General features: G+C 38.1%; 1 protein-coding gene across 1 annotated transcript in view; it reads right to left on the reverse strand.

Annotated features, from left to right (window-relative positions):
• HCN1 (hyperpolarization activated cyclic nucleotide gated potassium channel 1) overlaps positions 1-21,173 on the reverse strand; it is a 302,101-nt gene that overhangs the window by 41,761 nt on the left and 239,167 nt on the right. The window contains exon 5 of the mRNA XM_036310979.1: positions 8,914-9,060. Coding sequence (XP_036166872.1) covers positions 8,914-9,060 — 147 coding nt within the window. The remainder of the gene's footprint in view (positions 1-8,913; positions 9,061-21,173) is intronic.

Genomic DNA, 21,173 nt, shown 5'->3' on the forward strand with positions numbered 1-21,173 from the left:
TATTATTAACCTCATAGCTATTAAACAATATCTGGTTAAGATCAAATAAATGGTAGAGAATATATATTCTATAACATTTCAAAGAAATAATGATTTCAATGTAATTTAGTAAGGGGATATGGGTTTGATTGAAAAAAAACGTTGAGTTGGGGACTGTTTATTAAAGACCAAAGATGAGGTGGGTGCCAAGGTTCAGAAGAAGAAATGCCAAGATGTTCTTAATAAATAAAACTCCCTTTTGGCAAAAATCCAGGCATAAAATACAGGATTCTTATGATAAAGCTGACCTGTTGATACAATACATTTGAAAAGTGAATTGTAAACTACACACACGTCATTTTTTTAAATAAAAAAACAAACAAATGGAAACAATTTAAGAAATAGATTTCCCTCAGCATGCCCAAGTAGGTTCTATTGATCTAGTGGTTTGTCTTCTAAATTGCATGATGTTGACTGAATGTGTAAGAAAATCGGCCCATACAAGCAGGTCTTACTGCTTAAAGAGGTTGCGTGTGCTTTAGGTTTTGTATAGAAAAAAATCATTGCCAAGACCCATGTCAAGATGGTTTTTAAGTCTTTAATCTATTTTTTAAAAGATTTTTTTATTGATTTTTAGAAAGAGAGGAAGGAAGAGAGAGAAAGAAACATTGATGTGAGAGTGAAACACTAATCAACTGCCTCCTGCATGCCCCTACCAAGGATCGAGCCCACAACTTGGGCATGTGCCCTGAGATGGAATTGAACTGGCAACCCTTTGGTGCACTGGATGACATCCAACCAACTGAGCCACACTGCTCAGGGCTCTTTAATCAATTTTGAAATTTAGTATATAGTATCTGTATTTCTCTGGTAATGAATCATATGTGACTTTCTACATGTCTTGTATTTTTAGTAATGCATTTTAATTTTGTTTCATATTTTTTAAAAATATATTTTATTGATTTTTTACAGAGAGGAAAGGAGAAGGATAAAGAGTTAGAAACATTGATGAGAAAGAAACATTGATCAGCTGCCTCCTGCACACCCCCTACTGGGTATGTGCCCCCAACCAAGGTACATGCCCTTGACCAGAATTGAACCTGGGAACCTTGATTCCATAGGCCGACACTATCCACTGAGCCAAACCAGTCAGGGCTGTTTCATATTTTTTAATGTCTTTATATCTTGTCTCCACAAGCATATAGTAAGAATTTTGAGACTGGAAATGACATTTTATTATTTACTTTCCCATCGCACTTGGATCGATATCCTGCGCATATTAATAAATCTATTTGTTTTCTAGAAACTAGGGATGCAGGAGAAAAGCTCTGGCCAGAAGAGAGAAGAAGACCTAATTTCTTTGCTCCATAATGTGACCACGAAATGACCAGGCTACTTACATAGTTTTTCTAGTCTCTTGTTACTTTGACTGCTATATGAGTATCTGCTAATTCATAATATCTCTGTATAGCTTTATAGTACTATGATTCTAACCTGTTTTAGTTCATTTTAACTAAACACATTTATATAAAGTATTTAAAAAGTCAACAATATGTACTTTTAAAAATGATTTAGAATTGCACTAAATAAATAAGCATGCAAATTATGCTGTCTTCCCTGACAGTCTATTGGGAGAAGTAAAGGTCAGAAGGACAGTATTATACTCTCAGCCCGATTCATGTTCTGTGCAAATGAAATACACCAACGCCCTATATTCTCCCGGGACACATGATCTGAACCTATTTTCAGCCCCTGGCTCTTCACACTCATTGTTTAAAAATAGACCAGTTCTAAACTTTGGAGACAGGCTCAGGAGGGCATTAACCTCTCTCTCCACCATTAAGTTTGCCATTTTGCTCTACTCGAATCAGTGTAAATCTGATCATGTTCAAAATAGACTTTTATTTTGTACACATCCCAACAGGTTCCCATGAGCTGCGCTGTGGAGTTCACTGAATCGGTCCAATTGGTTTTTCATTTTAACTGTACTGTCTGCTTTCATTAAAGCAGCCATAGTCTCAGGAACCTAAAGTTTCAATGCCAAGTTTTAACGCTAAGTCATTGCATCCTGAAAGCCGGCTGCTAAAATGAAGGGAGAGCTTCGAAGCAGATTGTTTGAATAAATTCCAGCAGAAATGAGACAGGATGAGGCTGGGCTTGGTGTGCCTCCCGGGTGGGTCTGACACCCTCTGAGGGACCCTAGCACAGCACTGAGAACACGGGAATGGATGTTCATTTAGATCTCTGGCTCTCAGTAGGGTGTAGCAGCCATGCGGGCTAGGGCTGTACCCTGTTCTTCATGGAATCATAGCAATACCAAGAATTACATTTACCTATATTTACTTTGTGCCAAGCACTCTTTCTAATTTTTATATTTTTTTGCTCATTTAATCTTTATAATGATGCTATGAGAGTTATCATCATCATTCACATTTGCAGAAGAGGTAAATGAAATGCATGTAAGTTATGAAATAGCCCAAAGTCGTATATAGAGTAAGTTGTGGACTCAGGGCCATGCTCTCAGCCCCTCCCTAGTAGGTTCTCATTCATTATTTATTATATAACTGAAAGTATATGTATAGCTATTGATGGCACTGAGAATATCACAAAAGGGATTTAAACCATTCAAAACATAAGCCTTTGAATACTTCTGCGCAGCCAGGGGAAAAGAGGAGTATATTATAAATGGATGGAGGAGAAGGGGGAGGGCTCTCCAGGGAGAGCCAGGTCAGGTAATGCTGGGATTCCAATCCAATACCAGCCCATCCTTCTAGATGGCCCTGGAGTCCAGTTTTGCAGACTCTGAATTCTGACTAGCACAGACACAGAGCAAATCGACAGTGAAGATTCCAGATTCTAGATAATACATCACAGAGTGAGAGCTATAATTTAAAATGCCAAGTTTCTGGTACTATCTTAAGAATTTTTCTCAGAAAATTATAGTTATTCCTCTACTTTCTGGCCCATGTATTTTAGTGCACAGTGGAATGAGGGTCATTTTTTTAGATGACATCACCGTCACCTTCTGGAATGCTGCTGATCCTCCTGGAGCGGGTGTGCCGGTCGGTCGCATACTCAAGCCCCAAGATAAACATACAAATGTACCTGCTGCTCAGAATCCTCTCCATTATCAGGTGGCTCACCACTCAGGTATGGATGGTGAAACCAGGAACATTTGTTTTATGAGCCACTGACAATATTCTAGTCAGACTGGGCATAGCAATACAAGAAAAAATATCACTTTCTATTGGGTTATAAAGATTGGACAAGAGTATTTACATACCTACAATGGTGCTCCACTGAAGCAGCCCTCACACCCCTCACTGATTCTGCAATAAATCCCTAATGTATTAAACTGGACGAGGTTCAAAAGAAAATGCAAACAACCACATGCAAAATAGGACCTTCTGGCCTACAGTGCCTACATCAAAACAAAAGCACAGAGGACTCTAAAGAGGCCAGCATCTATTTGTTGGATGTCGGAAACAACACTGCCCACAGTATAATCTGAAGTGATATGGAGACAGGGTTGTGCACAGTGCTGCAAAGCTCTGGGTGTCACTTTCTTAGCCATCCACGCACCATATTTGCTCTCTCCAAGCTCTAACAGTCAATGATTCTTTGAGATGATTTGACAAGTGTGAGATCCTTATTTAATTTGCCTTTTTTAAATTTATCCAGCATGTACTTATTATATAAGTACTATCTAGGGCAGTGATGGCGAACCTATGACACACGTGTCAGAGGTGACACGTGAACTCATTTTTTTGGTTGATTTTTCTTTGTTAAATGGCATTTAAATATATAAAATAAATATCAAAAATATAAATCTTTGTTTTAGTTTGGTTGCAAATATCAAAAAGTTTCTATATGTGACACAGCACCAGAGTTAAGTTAGGGTTTTTCAAAATGCTGACATGCCGAGCTCAAAAGGTTTGCCATCATTGACTGATCTAGGAACTGGGATTACAGTGGCAGTTAAGAAAAAGTCCTTGTTTCCAGGGTCCAGAGTTACAGAATGAACAATTAAGAAATAATGATAAAGGGACCACAAGACAATAGAGCGATGTGTACACAAGAAAAAGGCTGATGTGAAAAGAACGATGCGGAGAACTAGTTTAGATAACCTTCTCTCAGGCCTCTATAAGGAGGTGACATTTGTGTTGAGATTTGAGCATTAAGAATGAGCCAGGTTAAGGGCATTTCAGCAATTTGTCTCCAACATAGGAATAAGATAAAGCATCTAGTTTGTGCCTCAGAAATAGAAATAGGAGAATGCTTTCAATAAAGCAGTGCTTTTGAGATATCTACTAACTGAATTCATTTGCAAATGCAGGATACAAGACTTTTGCAAGGCTTTCTAAGGTCACACACATTCATAATTATGCCATTTTCTACACTAAAATTTTTTCATACTTAAAAGTCTTCAAACACATTGAAAAGAAAGGCTTGGGAATAAAGTGGATAAAACATAATGTGAACTTAATTGGTTATAAATATATAATGACATTCATATTCCTAAACATTGCATTTTAGCTTCTCTATTTTCAAGCAATAGGCTTTTTTTGTGTAAGTTTTGGAGAGTCTGAAGGTATGACTTACCTTCACTTTTATACATTTCTGAGTATCCAGGCTGTATTAGCAAAACTCACTGCTCTTAAGTATACATTAGAATCTGAAATTATGTGAAATACTTTCATAAAAATGAGCCTTCCAGATAATAAAGCATTTTAAGTTAAAAGTCTTATTACAAATATGATGGTTGTTGACTCAAAATTGTACAGACACGATCAGCAATTGTACGTGGTGTGTGTATATGTATACCAAACACATCATATATTTTTACCTTCTGTCACAGGATATATATATCAAAGAATCCAACTCTCCCTTTCTGAGTGTCCTAGTTTCACTGATCTGACATTTGATGTATCAATCATTCAGTGTCTTCTATGTGCCAGGTACCTTCTGACACTAGAGGCACAACAGTGACCAAGATACACCTTTGCATAAGTTTGTGCCTCATCTTCCAATTGGAATGCAGCTTTTGGAAGGTGGAATAATGTATTTCACTATTTTCCAAATATGTCTCATGATCTGTCACTATGAGTTGAAGATAGCCAGTACAAATTACTCCAATGTAATAGGGAGCGAGATATATTCCCCATTGTTCTTATTGAACTTTTCTTCAGAAAACATGTCTGCCTTGTTTAGATTCAAGGTGTATTTGAACAATGACTTCTATGTCTCTGCAGATGCCTTTCCCTACTTTCCTATCTTGCTCATCCTGCTTCCTTGCTAATGAATTCTTAATTCAGTATAACATCAAATTTAGGCTTTTGTGTGAGTCCAATGCCAGAAAAGCAAAGGCTGAAGAGCAAATAAACAATTGGAGAACATTGTTTTCACCTTTTTAAGGTGTTAAGTGTGTGAGCATTTCATGCTTCCACTTCTAGGATCTCTATTTTTATTAAGTAGCCTTGATTCTCACCCTGTTTTTCATTCTTAATTCTATTAAAGATCATTCACTCAGTACACATTTAATGAGTTCCTAGCATATACTGGTCACTAGAGAGACAAAGATATTAAGACACAGTCTCTGCACTCAAGAAGCTCATAGTTTTGTCCTCACCAGTGTGGCTCAGTATGGTCATCGCATGCACCAAAGGTCATAGGTTTGATTCCTGGTGAGGGCACACAACCAGGTTGCAGGTTTGATCCCAGCTTGAGGTGCATGGGGGAGGCAACCAATCAATGTTTCTCTCTCACATTGATGTTCCTCTTTCTCACTCTCTCTCTCCTTCTCCTCCCTTCCTCTCTCTCCCTAAAATCAAGGAAAACATGTCTTTGGGTGAGGCTTAAAAAAAATAAATAAAAAGTAAAAGTGTAGTGACAGAGAAGGAGTGGTCAGGGAGAAATTAGGAAGAATGCTGTGCCCTGTAAGAGTGTTTAATGAAAAGAAGAAGGTAAGCTCAGCAGAAGGGGTTGAAGATAGACAGGGTAGCATGAGGCAAGGCAAAGGGGCAATCAATAGCATTCCCCCCAAATTATCAACAATTCTCAGCTGATGAAGCAAGAATGTAAAGAAATGAAGATGGAGTCAGGCCATGGAGCACCTTATGTGGCCTGTCAAGAAGTTGGACTTTTTCTTACAGGGGATAGAAGGTCATGATCAGGTTCTAAGAACAGAGTAACACCGTTAAACTTGTGTTTTATATCCGTCTAGAGTAGCCTTACTTTTTTCCGCTGAGATGAAAGGCAGGGAGAAAAGTTGAGAGTGCACTTCAGCAGTTGAAGTAAAGGATGCTGAGACCCTGAACTATGACATTTGAAAATTCAAGGAAACAATTCATCATCACTTAATGATGGAACAGTTGCAGGAAATGAGGAAATGGGAGTTATGCCCGTGGATGGCATTAGGAGGGAAAATGAGAGTGGAATATTTTCTACTGATGATCAGAGTACATGAAAGCATGGCAAGAGCAGGTAGGTAGCAAAACACACGATTAGGAACATTTTCTTGTTATCCTGATTTTACATTATGTTGAGAATTTGTAGTACAGAGGAATGCTTTGCATTTAAGCATTCGAGTTCCTAGGGTCCATTTTTATGATCACTTTTTCTATTGTCTTTCTGTATTCCTTCCATAACATTTAATTCTGGAATCCTTACCTGTCCCTGCTCATTTAAAATAAATTTGTAGTTTTATTGTAGCCTCCTGTGTTTTGATCTATCTTCATCCCTGACACTATCTCTGGGATTACCTATGTCTCCCTGCTATGGCCTGACCCACCCTCCTTGGAATCTCTCCAGGCCTCAGGGAACCCAACCTGCTTCCGATGTCCTAAGATTCTGCTCCTCAGTGAAGGGGATTTGGATTTAATACAGATTCTGAAGTCCAACCAAGAGAAAAAGCTAAGCATATAGAGATTTAAAAACAAACAAACAAAATCTTACCTTTTTTAAATATAAAGATAATTGAATTTTGTTTCCCAATGCAAAAAGATATACTTATTCCTATTTGATTGAGGACTTTATTGAGAATACAAGCTAATCATTAGCATAGAAGATATCCTGCACAGAAGGGCTCGGATGGGAGCTTAAGGGGCTTTATGTGATTTGATTTGAAATGGAAAGACAAAGTTTCAGAGCAGAGAAATGAGCAGCTTGTAACCATAAAGGAAGATTAATCTGACATTGGTGAAATTTTCAGTGGCAGAGAAACAAACGAAAGGATGGAAGGCAACTAGTTATGGTGCAGCTACTCCCTGTGAGAAGAACACAGTTCGGGTGATGGTATTAGGAAAGAAGACAAGGGTCTGGGCATAAGATGTCTTACCACAGTTAATTGATTAGCATTTGGTGATTGACTGAATGTGAAGAGCGGGGAAAAAATTCAAAAAAAGGAACAATGTTTTCTATTTCACATGAATGTAAGAAAATGACTGAAATATTTATGGAGATTTCAAAAGATAAATATTTCAGCATTGAATGATTACATTACTTTATGAAATAGCTTATCATACGTATGAGGCTGGGTGGTATCATGTAACTTTTGAGAAACTGGAGTTTATGGCAAGAACTTGGAGCTCAAATTTACAGAATGGAAGTGTGAGGTCAAATAAATAGAAGAGAGCAAATTCAGAAAGGCAGAATGTCAAGTCAATGGCTCAGTAATGGTTCAGTGCTGAAGTTGCCCCTCCTCCCCAAACAAAACAAAACAAAACAAAACAAAACCTCAGATGTGTATTTTATTAACAGTTTAAATGTTCCCAACAAGGGCTCAAAAGCAAAGGCCTTGATCATTAACAGGTCATTGATAACTTTCAAGGGAACAGTTTTGGTAAAGATGTGATCAAATCACAATGCAAGGATTATATTGGGAATCTTTTGACAAGGTTGGTAGTAAAAGAAAGAAAAAAGAGCAAAGCATTGTTAAGAAATACGAACAAGAAAGAGAATGTTCTTTCGGTACAGGGGTGACCTGAACATTCTAGTAGGCAGAGGGGGGATTTCTGGGGAAGGATGGAAAGAAGACCCAAAGCAAAGTATTGTAATGAAGTTATAAGAAATTACTTGCAACAGGTGAGGTGAGTCTGTGAGTGAATCTAGGGGATGAACAGGGAAAATAAACATGGAAAAATAGTGGAAATCAGAAAAATAAAGAAACAATATGTAATAATGATAAGAGGGTGGAAGATTGGGAAGATATGGACAATCAGGACACATGAAGGAACTTTCATAACTGGGGCTACAGAAATAAACAGTTCTGAGAATCATAATTAAAACAATTTCCAGTATTTATTTTAAATATATTTTTATTGATTTCAGAGAAGAAGGAGAGGAAGAGAGAGATAGAAACTTCAATGAAGAGAATCATTAATCGGCTGCCTTCTACATGCCCCACAGTGGGGATTGAGTCTGAAACCTGGGCATGTGCCCTGACCAGGAATCGAACCATGACTTCCTGGTTCATAGGTTGACATTCAACCTCTAGGCCACACCACTTGGGCAATTTCCAGTATTTTTTTTTTAACAATGAAAAACATGTGTATGGAAAAACATAATAAAGAATAAGGGCATGCCGAAACCGGTTTGGCTCAGTGGATAGAGCGTCGGCCTGCGGACTGAAGGGTCCCGGATTCGATTCCGGTCAAGGGCATGTACCTGGGTTGCGGGCACATCTCCAGTAGGAGATGTGCAGGAGGCAGCTGGTCGATGTTTCTCTCTCATCGATGTTTCTGACTCTCTATCTCTCTCCCTTCCTCTCTGTAAAAAATCAATAAAATATATTAAAAAAAAAAGAATAAGGGCAAAAAAAGATGTCTTATCATTTAATTCCAATATTTCTTTTGATCAATGTGATAGCATGGACCTCAGGATTTCCCGTAAACAGAGAAAGCAATGACCAAGGAGGCCCAGGACTAGAAACCTTACCTCTCTCAGAGGATCGTTCAGTTCATTGAGAATATTTTCCTCATCAAAGATCTTCCCTTGGTATCTGTGCTCATAGTAATCATGAATCTTCTGACGCATATCAGCTGGCAACTTATGGAATGACATGTATTGTTCCACTTGCTTATACTGTAAGGAAAGGAAAAAAGAAAATGAAAAACCATTGTTAGGCTGAATGAGAAATTGTCATGTTACTTTGCTATATTCAATAACACCTGGATAGCAATAACAAAAGAAGTAATTCTTTAAAGGGAAGAAACTTATGCACTAGGTTTTAATGTCACTATTCTGTGTCGCATATTGTAGAAGGTATTTATTTAGGTAAATCTTTCCTGTAATAACCTGAGATGTTATGGAGAGAAGGCACAAAAGGATTTCAGAGTGAGTTTAAGGTTGTAGTCCCAGAAAAACCAATAATGGGGTAAAAATAAAATTTTTACATACACGCACACGCACACACATATTCTTTTTTAAAATTTCATTTTTAGCTGAGTTCCAAAAGAAGTATGAAGCTGCTCTTTGGGTCTTAACTTGGAGAACGAATCTGGTAACTTTGGACAATACAAAAAGTTTTATCTTAGCTCTTACAGGGAAAGAGCAGACCTAATTCAGTTTTGAACATCTAGGCAGGGAACTTGGCAGCTGTTTGCAAGTCAAGAAACAGATGCCTTGCAAAGTAAGAGAATGTGTCCCGCTTCAATTTAGGACCCAGGAGAACATGAGGGTGAGACTAGATCCACCTAATTTCATAGCAGGAAGTTAACTCAGACAGTTAAGTTCATTTAACCAAGAAGTTCTTAAACTTGGGTATTTATAAACTTAGGTGGGGTTGTTGTTCTTTGGGAATGCAGATTTTCAGGCTTAACTCTGAGATGATTCCCTTGATGTACAGGTCCCTGTGAATTTACGCACATGCTCACATACACACAGAGAGTCACTTAAAAAAAAAAAGCATCCCTGCTAGTTGACAGGACATGGTAGCACCAATGTTGCGTGGGAGCTTATTAGAAGGGAATTTCAGGCTTCACCCCAGATCTATGAAATCAGCATCTACATCTTAAAAGGACCCCAGATGACTCATCATTTTTACATTTGAAACATGCTTTTAATGTTTTAAAAACAGGTAGTTATGATGCCATACTTTGAAAAAGTGAGTTAAAACTCTCAAAATTAGTTTCATTGAACAGAAATAAAGTTGATAATAAAAATAAAATAGTAAGTAATAAAACCAGATAAAAATACTGGAATCTGATTCTTCTTTTAAACAAAACACATTTGATGCATTACCATGGGAAGCTTTTTCTCAGATCTTTCAGATAGCAAAGTTCTCTCTAGAAAATCTAGGTCTTCTGCTTCCTTGTCTGCACTTCTTGTGATTATAATTGTAATTGATAACAGACACAGCTAATGAATAACAGCAATTGAATTTCTTCAATTTCCCCACATACTTTCCTTACCTATAAAGCTCATATTGTTTGGATGTTCCCTTTGAGAGCTTAGTATCCTCTATTGAAATACAATTTTGTCATGAGAATTCCTTTATTTGGTCACCAGATTATCCCCTTGAAGTATTAAAGCCCCCAAATGAATATATATGAAGCAACCAGATTATGATGCAAGCATTTTGAATTTTAGGCACCGATGCTGTCACAGCCATTGTGTGTAAATGGCTTCTAGTATGTACTTGAGAAGTACAGGGTTAATATTTCCCGAAGAGCTCAGAATCCATATGCCTGCCTAACCTCAGATGCTTGCTAGTTCATTTCTGGAAACCTGGATTCAGTCTGCTGGGCCCTCACCAGCTGGTCCATAGGAAAGCAACTTCCATGGCCTTCTCTACCGACCGCTCTGGAGGGTGAAGCTGATTTGCAGCTGGTCTGGAAACGCTCTATCTTTATTTCTGGAGACATTTCTGTGCCTACTTTTTACTCTTAGACAAAAAGGGGGCAGTGGAATATGTGATGGACTTTTCAGGGTCTAAAATGCCACTGGAGACCCCCACGGTTAACTTCTGCACTAATGACTTACAACTAACCTACTTGATTTTGATACCATTGTCATTAACCTAGTTATTAATAACAGGAAAGGAGCAAAGGGAAGGCCAAATATTATAGACATATCATTTGGGCAGTTTCACCAGGAAGCTAAAGCTTTACTTTCCCCAGGGAGCCACCGTTCTATTCCCTGCAGATCTCTGGGGGAAGGGACTGCAGAGGGAGAACAGACACATGCCCAGTGGAGTTGGGGTGGCATTGGGAAGGTATTTGCTTGTCAGTCACACCTGGGAACAGGTCATTGGCCAGAATGGGCATGGCCATGGCAGGGCATGAAATTTGAGACATTTAATCCCTCACACATTGGAATTCGTGAACTTGGAGTGTAACACTTGACGCCTGCCTTTGTGGGGCTCTATTGCTCCTCTTCCTGACACTGGCCTACATGACCCATGATGCTGAACTGGACCCGGATGCAACATGGAATGGAAACTCTGGACACTGGCTTTGCTTTTAGCTCTACTGAACCCTCAGCTATACTTCTATAACTGGAATGGCACTTTGGAAACCCAGGGTTGTAATTCCACAAATAAAAACCACTCATCCTCCCATGCAAGTCTCAGAAAATTCTTTTCCTCACAATATCATAAGGACCCCACACTCAGCACCCAGTGGGGAAAAGGACACCCAATTTCCCTGATATTGGTTTAACTAGCCTGGCTCAACTAGATCAAACTCTATGGGGAGCTTTGTGGGTGAGCTCTCCCCACACCAAGGCTCCCCGCACAGATCCTGATGGAAGAAACCAGAGACAGCTCACCCCAGGTGCTCCCCATGGGGAGCTCACTCTGGGAAAGGCGCTAGCTTCTGATGCTTATTTGTGTCTCTTCCTCTGCGGTGTGGTCCCTTTGCCTTTAAACAAAAGCCTCCTATGAGCAAGTCTGGCATCTGATGCGTCCTGTCAAACACCCGGACTTGGGAAAATAGAACAGCTTCAGACAATAGGACGACTACAGCTTGGACACTGACTACAGTGATGAAAGTCCTTTCCGTTCTGGCCAAATAAAGATTCGCTACCAGCTGGTGTCCAGCAGTCTCTGCTTACCCTTCTCAACAAGCTTCCTGCCCAAACACTGCTTGGAGTGGTGAGAATGTTCAACCTTAGAACATTGAGCTCTAGATTTCTTAATTCTTTGTAAGCATCTTAGGGGTATAAGACGCAGTGTTAACAGTGTGGTATTCATTTGGAGGAAATCTGCGTCTATGTGCAAAGGCCTCGTCCTCTAGAGGAAAAATTAGCTGCTCCATGTCTGTCTCTGGAATTGGAAAACGAATCCTTGATTAGCTGCATACAAATACCACATGTGAAACTATTTTATTTTTAAGGCAAGTCAGTGTTGGTTGAAATCCAGTTCTTTTTTCTTACAAAATTCATTTCATCCCTTTAGGCTTCAGTGTCCTAATCTGCAGCAAAAGGGTGTTAGGCCAAATGATGTACCTTGTTCCTTCAGAACAAAATTTCTATAGGTATTTCTTGTCATTTATTCATACTGAGCCAAGTTTGATTTTTGAGCCTATACGATCCATTTTAACCATTCACTGACATGGGAATTATTGATCTAACAAATGTTAATTGATTGCTGTGTGCTAATGGTTCTCAAGGGGCAGTTGTCAAACACCGGTACCACTTGGGATGTTAGAAAGGCACATTTGTATTCTCCACCCGAACCTACTGAATTAGAATTGCAAACTCTAAGCTGTGTGTGTTTTAACAGACTCTCAATTCACTAAAATATCAGAACCACTTTGATATGCCAAGTACTGTGATAACTTAGGACATAAGGAAGCGCAGTGAGTGAGAGTCAGGAAAGAAAAGAAATTCAGTTTTGACAAGTTAAGATTAAGATGCCCACGGCTCATCCTAATGCATATCTATAGGTCAGGTACTCAGGAAAGAAAATACACATAGTTGATGACTCAGGGGTCACTAAGGAAGGAGGGGTCAAACAAGGAGAGAAAAGACAAAAAGTAGAACCTACATTTTAAAAGCAGTGGAGTCATGGAGATTGATCAAGGTAAGGGAACTAACATTTGCCAGCAAGATGTGTGAGCAGAACCCAATAAAAATGATTAGCAGAACCCAAAGAAGGACAAAGTATTGAGAGGCGTGCTCAAAGGAATATTCTCTAAGAAAAGGGGTATTGGATATTGTCCAGTAAATTTGGAAATGAGGTAGTAATCCTCCTTAGAACTAACAGGATAGCCCTAGCCAGTTTGGCTCAGTGGATAGAGTGTCAGCCTGAGGACTGAAGGTTCCAGTTCAATTCTAGCCAAGAGCACGTGCCTGGGTTGCAGGCTTGATCCCCGGTAGGGGGCGTGCAGGAGGCAGCCAATCAATGATTCTCTCTCATCATTGATGTTTCTATCTTTCTCTCCCTCTCCCTTCCTCTCTAAAATCAATAAAATATATTTTTTAAAAAAGAACTAACAGGATAGTCTTTTGATACCCAAATATCATTGTATACACTGAAGATGACTGGAAGATAAGAATCACAAGTTATACTTTTCATTTTATTATAAGAACAAATGACATAATATTAAAAAATTAGTAAGTTAAGTCAAATGGAGCTCTTAGTTTATGATTCTAACTCTAGCCTTCAAATCTATATAACACTGCATAGAAGTAGTTAACTTTTTACTGAAGTCTGTCTCTCAGAATGCATGGAATTACTGTACAACAATGTGTTTTCTGTAATCTCAGGAGGTTTTTTACAATGTAGCCCATGCTGACAGCAAACACTTAACCTGTGAGATGTCTCTGTGTAACTTGAGATGGCAACAATAACTGTCATTGCATCACTTTTTAAAGTTTTTATATAGGGAGATTCCAAATGATTCCAGGAACAATGATTACAGGTCATTGCCACCAATAAGCCTCCTTGGTAGAGTGCAGCCAAGATTTTGGAGATGACAGTGAATGCTCCCAGGTAACCCAAGACTGAGTTACTTCCTTCTTTTTATTATTTGGCTTGCCTTGAAAATGAGCAGATTCCAAAACGTTTTTCAAAAGTCAGGGTAGCTCTGTTTAAGGCTTAACCAAGCAAGTAATTGAAAAAACAAAAATAATGACAAGTCAGTGTATTTAAGAATTAGAATAAAATACTTAATTACCAAGTAAATAAATTGTTCCTATAAAACACTCTTAGAAAGTTAATGTTTTAGTTAATTTATATATATAAAAGCCTAAGCGACCAAATGACCTGTCAACCCATCACTATGATGTGCACTGACCACCAGGGGGCAGACGCTCAACACAGGGGTTGGTCAGTGCACTCCCACAGGCAACCTCCCATGCCAGCCAACCTTCCATGGTCCCTCCCCCAGCCAACTGGCCCCGATCAGCCCCTATCAGGACTGGGTGAGAAGGCCACGATCAGGCGCAAATGTAGGTCAGGCCGAGGGACCCCACCCTTGCACGAATTCGTGCACTGGGCCTCTAGTTTTAGAATAAAAGTCAAGGATATAGATGATTGCTAGAATATGAAACATTCATTATCATTATAATAGAGTTTAAATCTGTGCCTGAGTATTTTAAAACCTTTTAGAGTATTTTATTGCTCTAAATGGCTTTGATTTTTATTATTGCACCTTTTCCAAGTGTGTGTGTGTGTGTGTGTGTGTGTGTGTGTGTGTGTGAAAGTTATTTTGATTGTTAATTACAGATTTACAGATTGACCCACTGTGGTAACCTAATCACACTTTCATTTTTCAATAGGATCATTTAAAACATAATGTGCTATCTAAACACTCTTTTTTAAAATTAAATTTATTGGAGTGACATTGGTTAATAGAATCATATAAGTTTCAAGGCACTACCTCATACATGTTAGAATGGCTATTATCAACAAGACAGGTAATGACAAGTGCTGGAGAGGTTGTGAAGAAAATAGAGCCCTCATTCACATTCTCATTCAATGTAGAATGGTACAGCCACTATGGAAAACAGTATGGAGGCTCCTCTAAACACTCTTATTTAACACCCCCAACAATTTCTTTCACCCACAGATGACGACCTTACCTAAAATTTTTTTAAAAAGTAGACGCTTTTCAACAAGAACATCTATTAACTCATTTAGAGAGATACCTTTTTTTTCTTCTTGCTCTTATAACAATAAAAAAAGTGTCTTTCCTCTCATTTGAAGTTAATCTTTCAACTGTGTTTGAATATCTCCTCCTTAGCTCTCCTCAGGAACATTACCCTGTGTGCTATAGTATCTATCTTACAACTTTATCTTTCTCTGTATGTATTGGTTCTAGCCAAATAGCTTTCAAATATACTTGCCTTTTATTACAAAGAATAATAACAACAATAATAAGTAACCCTTAGATATTATAAACTATTTTCCAGGCACTCAACTAAACAGTTTACTCATATTTGCTCATTTTATCCTCACAACAACCTTATGAGATTGTACCATTATCTTCACTTTACAGATGATGAAACTGAGGCACACAGGATTTAAATAACTTGTGTCAAGTAATACAGCTAATCAGAGTTGAAGTGAGGATTTGAACCTAGGCCATCTGGATTCAGTTTGTGTCCTTATTCAGTGCCTGATATTCCTGTCTTTAAAAAAAAGGATCTCAATTGAGCATAAGCAACCCTCAATCTACCACCCAACTTTTTTCCTTCCCTTTCTCAATCAATTTCTAAAAAAATGGTCTATACTCATCTCACTGTCTATCCCTCTTAGAACTTTAAACACAGGATTATAGCTCCCATTTCTTCTGCTCCACTAATACTCTTACATTTAAATGATTTCCCAATGATTGCCATGATAATTAGATATAAAGCATCTTATTTGGTATGAAGAGCAATGGACATTAGTAGCTGACCCTGCTGATGCCCCATGTAAACCCCTGACCTTGCCAGGTGACTACTTCTAACTTCAACTATACGTATGCTGGATAGTCCATCTCAGGGTTTCTGCCTGAGAACTTCCTGAGAAATTTAGAAAAGTTGCTCAGCTTAAGGTAGAGTTGCATGGAAGTTTGGGAATGGGGAAAGTGTAGGTAATACTACCCAGAGTAACATTCAATCAATGAGAAACCGGAGTCTCCACATTTATGTCATAGCCTCCCTTCCTTCAGAAGGACAAATCTATGGTGCATTCTGCATCTTTCCTCAAGGGCATCAGTGGGACCACATGCATTTGTCCATGTTGGAGAACAACTCAATCAAATACATTTCATTGGCTTTACCCAAGTCTTACTCTTTGTGCTCCCCATTCTGCTTCTTGGAGTATTCTGCTCCTTGGAATTATCTCCCAATAAATTACCTGTGCCCAAATCCTTTTCTCAGGCTCTTTTAGGAGAACCCAAATTAAGACAACATTATTATTGATCCTTTCCTCCAGAAGGCATCTAGCCCCTGGCTTCTCCATCTATATACTCTTCTTGCTTCCTCTTTCCTCTCTGGTTGCTTTCTGCAGTCTTATTTGTTGATGTCTCTTTATATGTTGGTGTTTCAAAGGCCTATCCTTACAGAATTTTTAAAATATTTGACCTCACATATTTTCCATGAGTAATCTTTCCCTTATCTGACTTTAGTTACTATCATATACTACTGATCACCAATCAATAACCCCAGTAGAGAACTAACTCCTGATCTCCAGACTCATCTGTCCATCTTCCACTTGAGCATCCACCTTTAAAACATGTCTCAAAGCACATCAAACACAACATGCCCCCAACTGAGGTCATCTCCCTTCTCCCCCACACTTCTCTGTCCAACCAATAGCCAAAGCTGTAGATCTGGTTTAGACGACAATTATCTCTCTGTTTCCAATACATTTTACCTTTATTCTCTATACACTAACCACTTGGGAGTCCACTTTCTCTGAGTATTTTTCCCTACCACCTGGCTTGACTCAAACTTTAATAAACATTCAGATAACATGGGGATTTCACTAACATGAAGATCCCTATTCAGGATGGGTGGTGCTGGAACTGAGATTTGGCATTTCTAACAATATCCTAGATCAGTGGTTCTCAACCTTCTGGCCCTTTAAATACAGTTCCTCATGTTGTGACCCAACCATAAAATTATTTTCGTTGCTACTTCATAACTGTAATGTTGCTACTGTTATGAATCATACTGTAAATATCTGATATGCAGGATGGTCTTAGGCGATCCCTATGAACCGCCAAAGGGGTCGCAACCCACAGGTTGAGAACCGCTGTCCTAGATGATGCTTATGCCAGTTACCAGAAACTCACAGTAGAAAGGTCTCGATTAGATTAGGTGGGCCATTTAGTGTCCCTCCACACCAAACCCACACCCTGGCTCTTTTCCCACTATCATAATTGCTTATTAAGTTTTCTATATTTTCCACTAGACCATAAGCATCTTGAATTGTATCTTCACCGATGTATCTCTATTTTCTAATACAGTGATTCACATATAGTAGCTGTTAAATATTTGCTGGATTAGTTATATATGTTCTAAAATATTCTTTTTTGTAAACTATATTGTTTAGTCTTGATTGGGAACCAGATTTAAATTACATTTTGAAGTACTACCAAAATGGCATCAGACAGTTTTGTGTGATAAGGCCAAATATATGTAAAACACTTAAATTCCTTACTTCTTTTTTTTTTTAAATCTAATTATTCATTGGAAAGATAAACCAAACACCTATTAATTGTGACAAAATGTTTATCCCCCCCACCTTCTCAGGAGTATAATATGCCTTATTTGAAGTAGCTTAAAGATCTATAACTTAGTTCATTGACTTTAAATGATTTGTCATTTAATTTTAAAAATTAGATGTTGAAGGACAAAGTGTTTCCTAAACTATGAAGTCTGCTAGTCATAAATCTACAGGTAATATTTCACACTACCGTTAAATTGTATAGGCTACCCATGATTGCAGCTTTTATAGTAATAATTTGTGTTATTGTAATTCAAATAGTATACATTTTTTAAAAATTGTGTGCTTTGAATGTTGTCACATTTTGTCCTTTGTGTGTGTGTGTGTGTGTGTGTGTGTTTAAAATTATTCAATGAAAAGATGGCAGTTTAGTTTTTAACCCTACATTGGGAAGATATATTCACTCTCTCTAATGGAGTTGAACATTTCTTTTACCAATACCCTCTTTCTATCACCCTTAACCATTTAGAAAATGTTTTTATTGATTTCAGAGAGAGGAAGGGAGAGGGAGAGAGGGATAGAAACATCAATGATAAGGAAGAATCATTAATCTGCTGCCTCCTGTATACCTCCTTCTAGGGATTGAGTCTGGAATCTGGGCATGTGCCCTGACCTGGAATTGAACTATGACATCTTGGTTCATGGGTTGAAACTCAACCACTGAGCCCCACCAGCTGGGCCTCAACCAATTCTTTAAGCTTTCAGGGATGGGTGATAAATTATTTACATAAGGCCTGTATAATTAGGTGCATTCAAAAGATTAATACTTTAAAACTAAAAATATCACTGATATTCTTCATTATTGTTGGTCAAAATATTTCTTTGCATTAGTAACAGCTTGATTTGCTTTTGAAAGCCTTTTTTGTTTTTTTAATATAATTGTTTTTATTTCACTGTCCACAGCTTTCCAAATTTAAAGCAACTGCATAGCTGAGGATAAACAATAATAACTAAGAGTAAATATCATCTGGAGAATAATTAAAAGATGACAATGAATTAAAGACTCATCACCATGGAGAACAACACATCTGATGAAGAAAAGAGCTTAAAATGAGTACTCCTCTGTATTACTTTGTTTTTCAAAAATGAGTAATTCTAACAAAGATTAATCCCATCTATACAAATTAAAAACATGATTTTCATTAAGAGCATAATATGTAACAAGATTGAAATGGATGTGATTATAGTACTTATCATGTCTGACATGATGTGCTATTAAGAAGCAATGAAGCAGCACAAACATATATTAAACACAGCCAATCAAAACCCACGTTTCAGACCTGAGTATTGATCAGGTGTTATTCTCACATGGAACAATTTAAAACCCGTGCTGACCCACTGGGGAAGTTACAATATGTACTAACTATAATAATCTTGGGAAATATCTACCAGAGAGTAAGGGGATGTTAGAAGAAAGTGCTAAGTACAGCTCTGTGGAAGAAGAAGCATAGAGGTCTTATTTAAGTAAGGTCAAATTTTAATAAAAGGTGAATATTGTCAGTTGATTTAAAAAGAAAATACACACAAACACACATACATATGTTTGTATTTTGTGAATATACATATCAACATACAGAAATATGGATTCCTGAATATAAGTGTACAAAGTGGTTTTTAATGCCAGCATCATAACATCATGATTAATAATACTAGGGAAAGGAGATATTTTCAGAAAACCAGTCATGGAATTTATAAAAGGAAAGGATCTGAACCTTATCAACTCAAACACTATGAAACTAGTAGTCCTGGGTTAATACAAAATATGACATTGTAAGTTCCACCATACGATGTTTCCTGGAGTGGTGAGAGAAGACAAAGCCTTCCAATCTAACTAGCATAAATTCGAAAGTGCCTTGTTACAGTTAGAAGAATTAGCAAGAGTACAAAACAAGCTTGCCAGAGAAACATCTTAGCAGCAGGTGAGAGCAGCTGTTCACTAAAATATAAGGGACCTTCTGCAAGGCCAGCGGTGTCAGCCACCATATGAAGATGAGTCAAGGCCCATGTGCTATCGGGCAGGGAATGGACTGGCTGTTATTGGCCAAGCAAAGTGAAGAGGTAGATCCAAGAAAGGGACCAATGGGCCACTGGATACCCACCGTCAAAGCCAGGTAAACAGAGACAGCAAAGCGAAGGAGTTTTTAATCCTGTTCCACTCTATCAAAAGGGGCCAGGGGTTGACATTGCTTCTAATAATCAGCAAGATGTTTTTTGTTAATTTATTTTGATAGGAGAAGTACAGCTTTTGTTTCACTTGGTAAGTATTTATGGCCTTAAGTTGTAATTTCTCAGAATAAACTGAGGCTTCAAGATGGTAACACTGCTTAATGGTTTTCTTTTTCCTTTTCTTTTCTTGTGCTGAATGACCTTAAGGAGGCGCACTTGGTCAACAGTCATTGCTAATGAGTGTCTTTTTAGCTAGATGTGCAGCCAGCCACTTTCCTAGAGTTTAGTCGGGAAGTGGAGGAGGGTTATAGATATTAACAGAAATGAGAAGTGATAGAGGAATTGGGAAATTATTCTAGTGCCCCTCTTCTCTTCATAATCAATGTTCATGGATGGAGAATGTTGTCAGCTTTGAGTTTCCTGGCTTTTAATAACAGTATATATTCACTGAGAAGTCTTAAAATGATATCTGCAGTCTAGACCTCTTTCAATCAGTTTCTTTATGTTCAATTTCCCAATTGGTATCTCCTCTTGGATGCATAATAAGGAGCTGACAATTGACACATCTAAGGCCCAAATCCTCCCCCAAACTTCTTATCACCATAGAATAGCTCATGGCTGCATATCACATAATGATGACTTTCTTCTAGCTGAGATTGGAAACATTGCATTGCTTTTGCCATATCTTTTTGTCTTATACACTACTTCTGTTGGTGAGTTTTACTCTATGCACATATTTCTTAATTTACAGCTTTGTTAAATTTTAATTTACATAGAGTAAAAATTCTCACTGTAAGTGTTCATTTTCGTGAGCAATCACGTTTTGGAACATTTCCATCATTCTCCACAGTTCCCTCACTCTCTGGGGGGTTACCCCACATCCCCACCACTGGTCTCAGGAAACTATTGATCTATTTTGTGTCACTTGCTTTGCCTTTTCTACAATTGTAAATAAATAGAACAATATCATCTTCAATCTTCGGCATCTGGCATTTTTTCACTTAGCATGATGTCACCAAGATACATCTATGTTGCATATATCAGTATATATTCTTATAATGTTTCTATTGCTGAGTAATATTTTTGGATCTTTTATAATATACTAGAGGCCCAATGCACAAAATTCATGCAAGAGTAGGCCTTCCTTCCCCCAGCTGCCAGCACCAGCTTCCCTCTGGCACCTGGGACCCGGGCTTCCCTCGCAGCCTCGGCTTCATCTGGAAGGACAGAAGGACATCCGGAAGGACGTCCGGTCTAATTAGCATATTATGCTTTTATTATTATAGATTCATCTAGCCATCTCTACTCCTGCAAACTTGGTCTAAGTCATCATCATCTCTTATACAGATGACTTCAAAAGCCTTCTCAC

Source organism: Myotis myotis, unplaced genomic scaffold (assembly GCF_014108235.1).
Source record: "Myotis myotis isolate mMyoMyo1 unplaced genomic scaffold, mMyoMyo1.p scaffold_m19_p_5, whole genome shotgun sequence".
NCBI classification, from domain to species: domain Eukaryota; kingdom Metazoa; phylum Chordata; class Mammalia; order Chiroptera; family Vespertilionidae; genus Myotis; species Myotis myotis.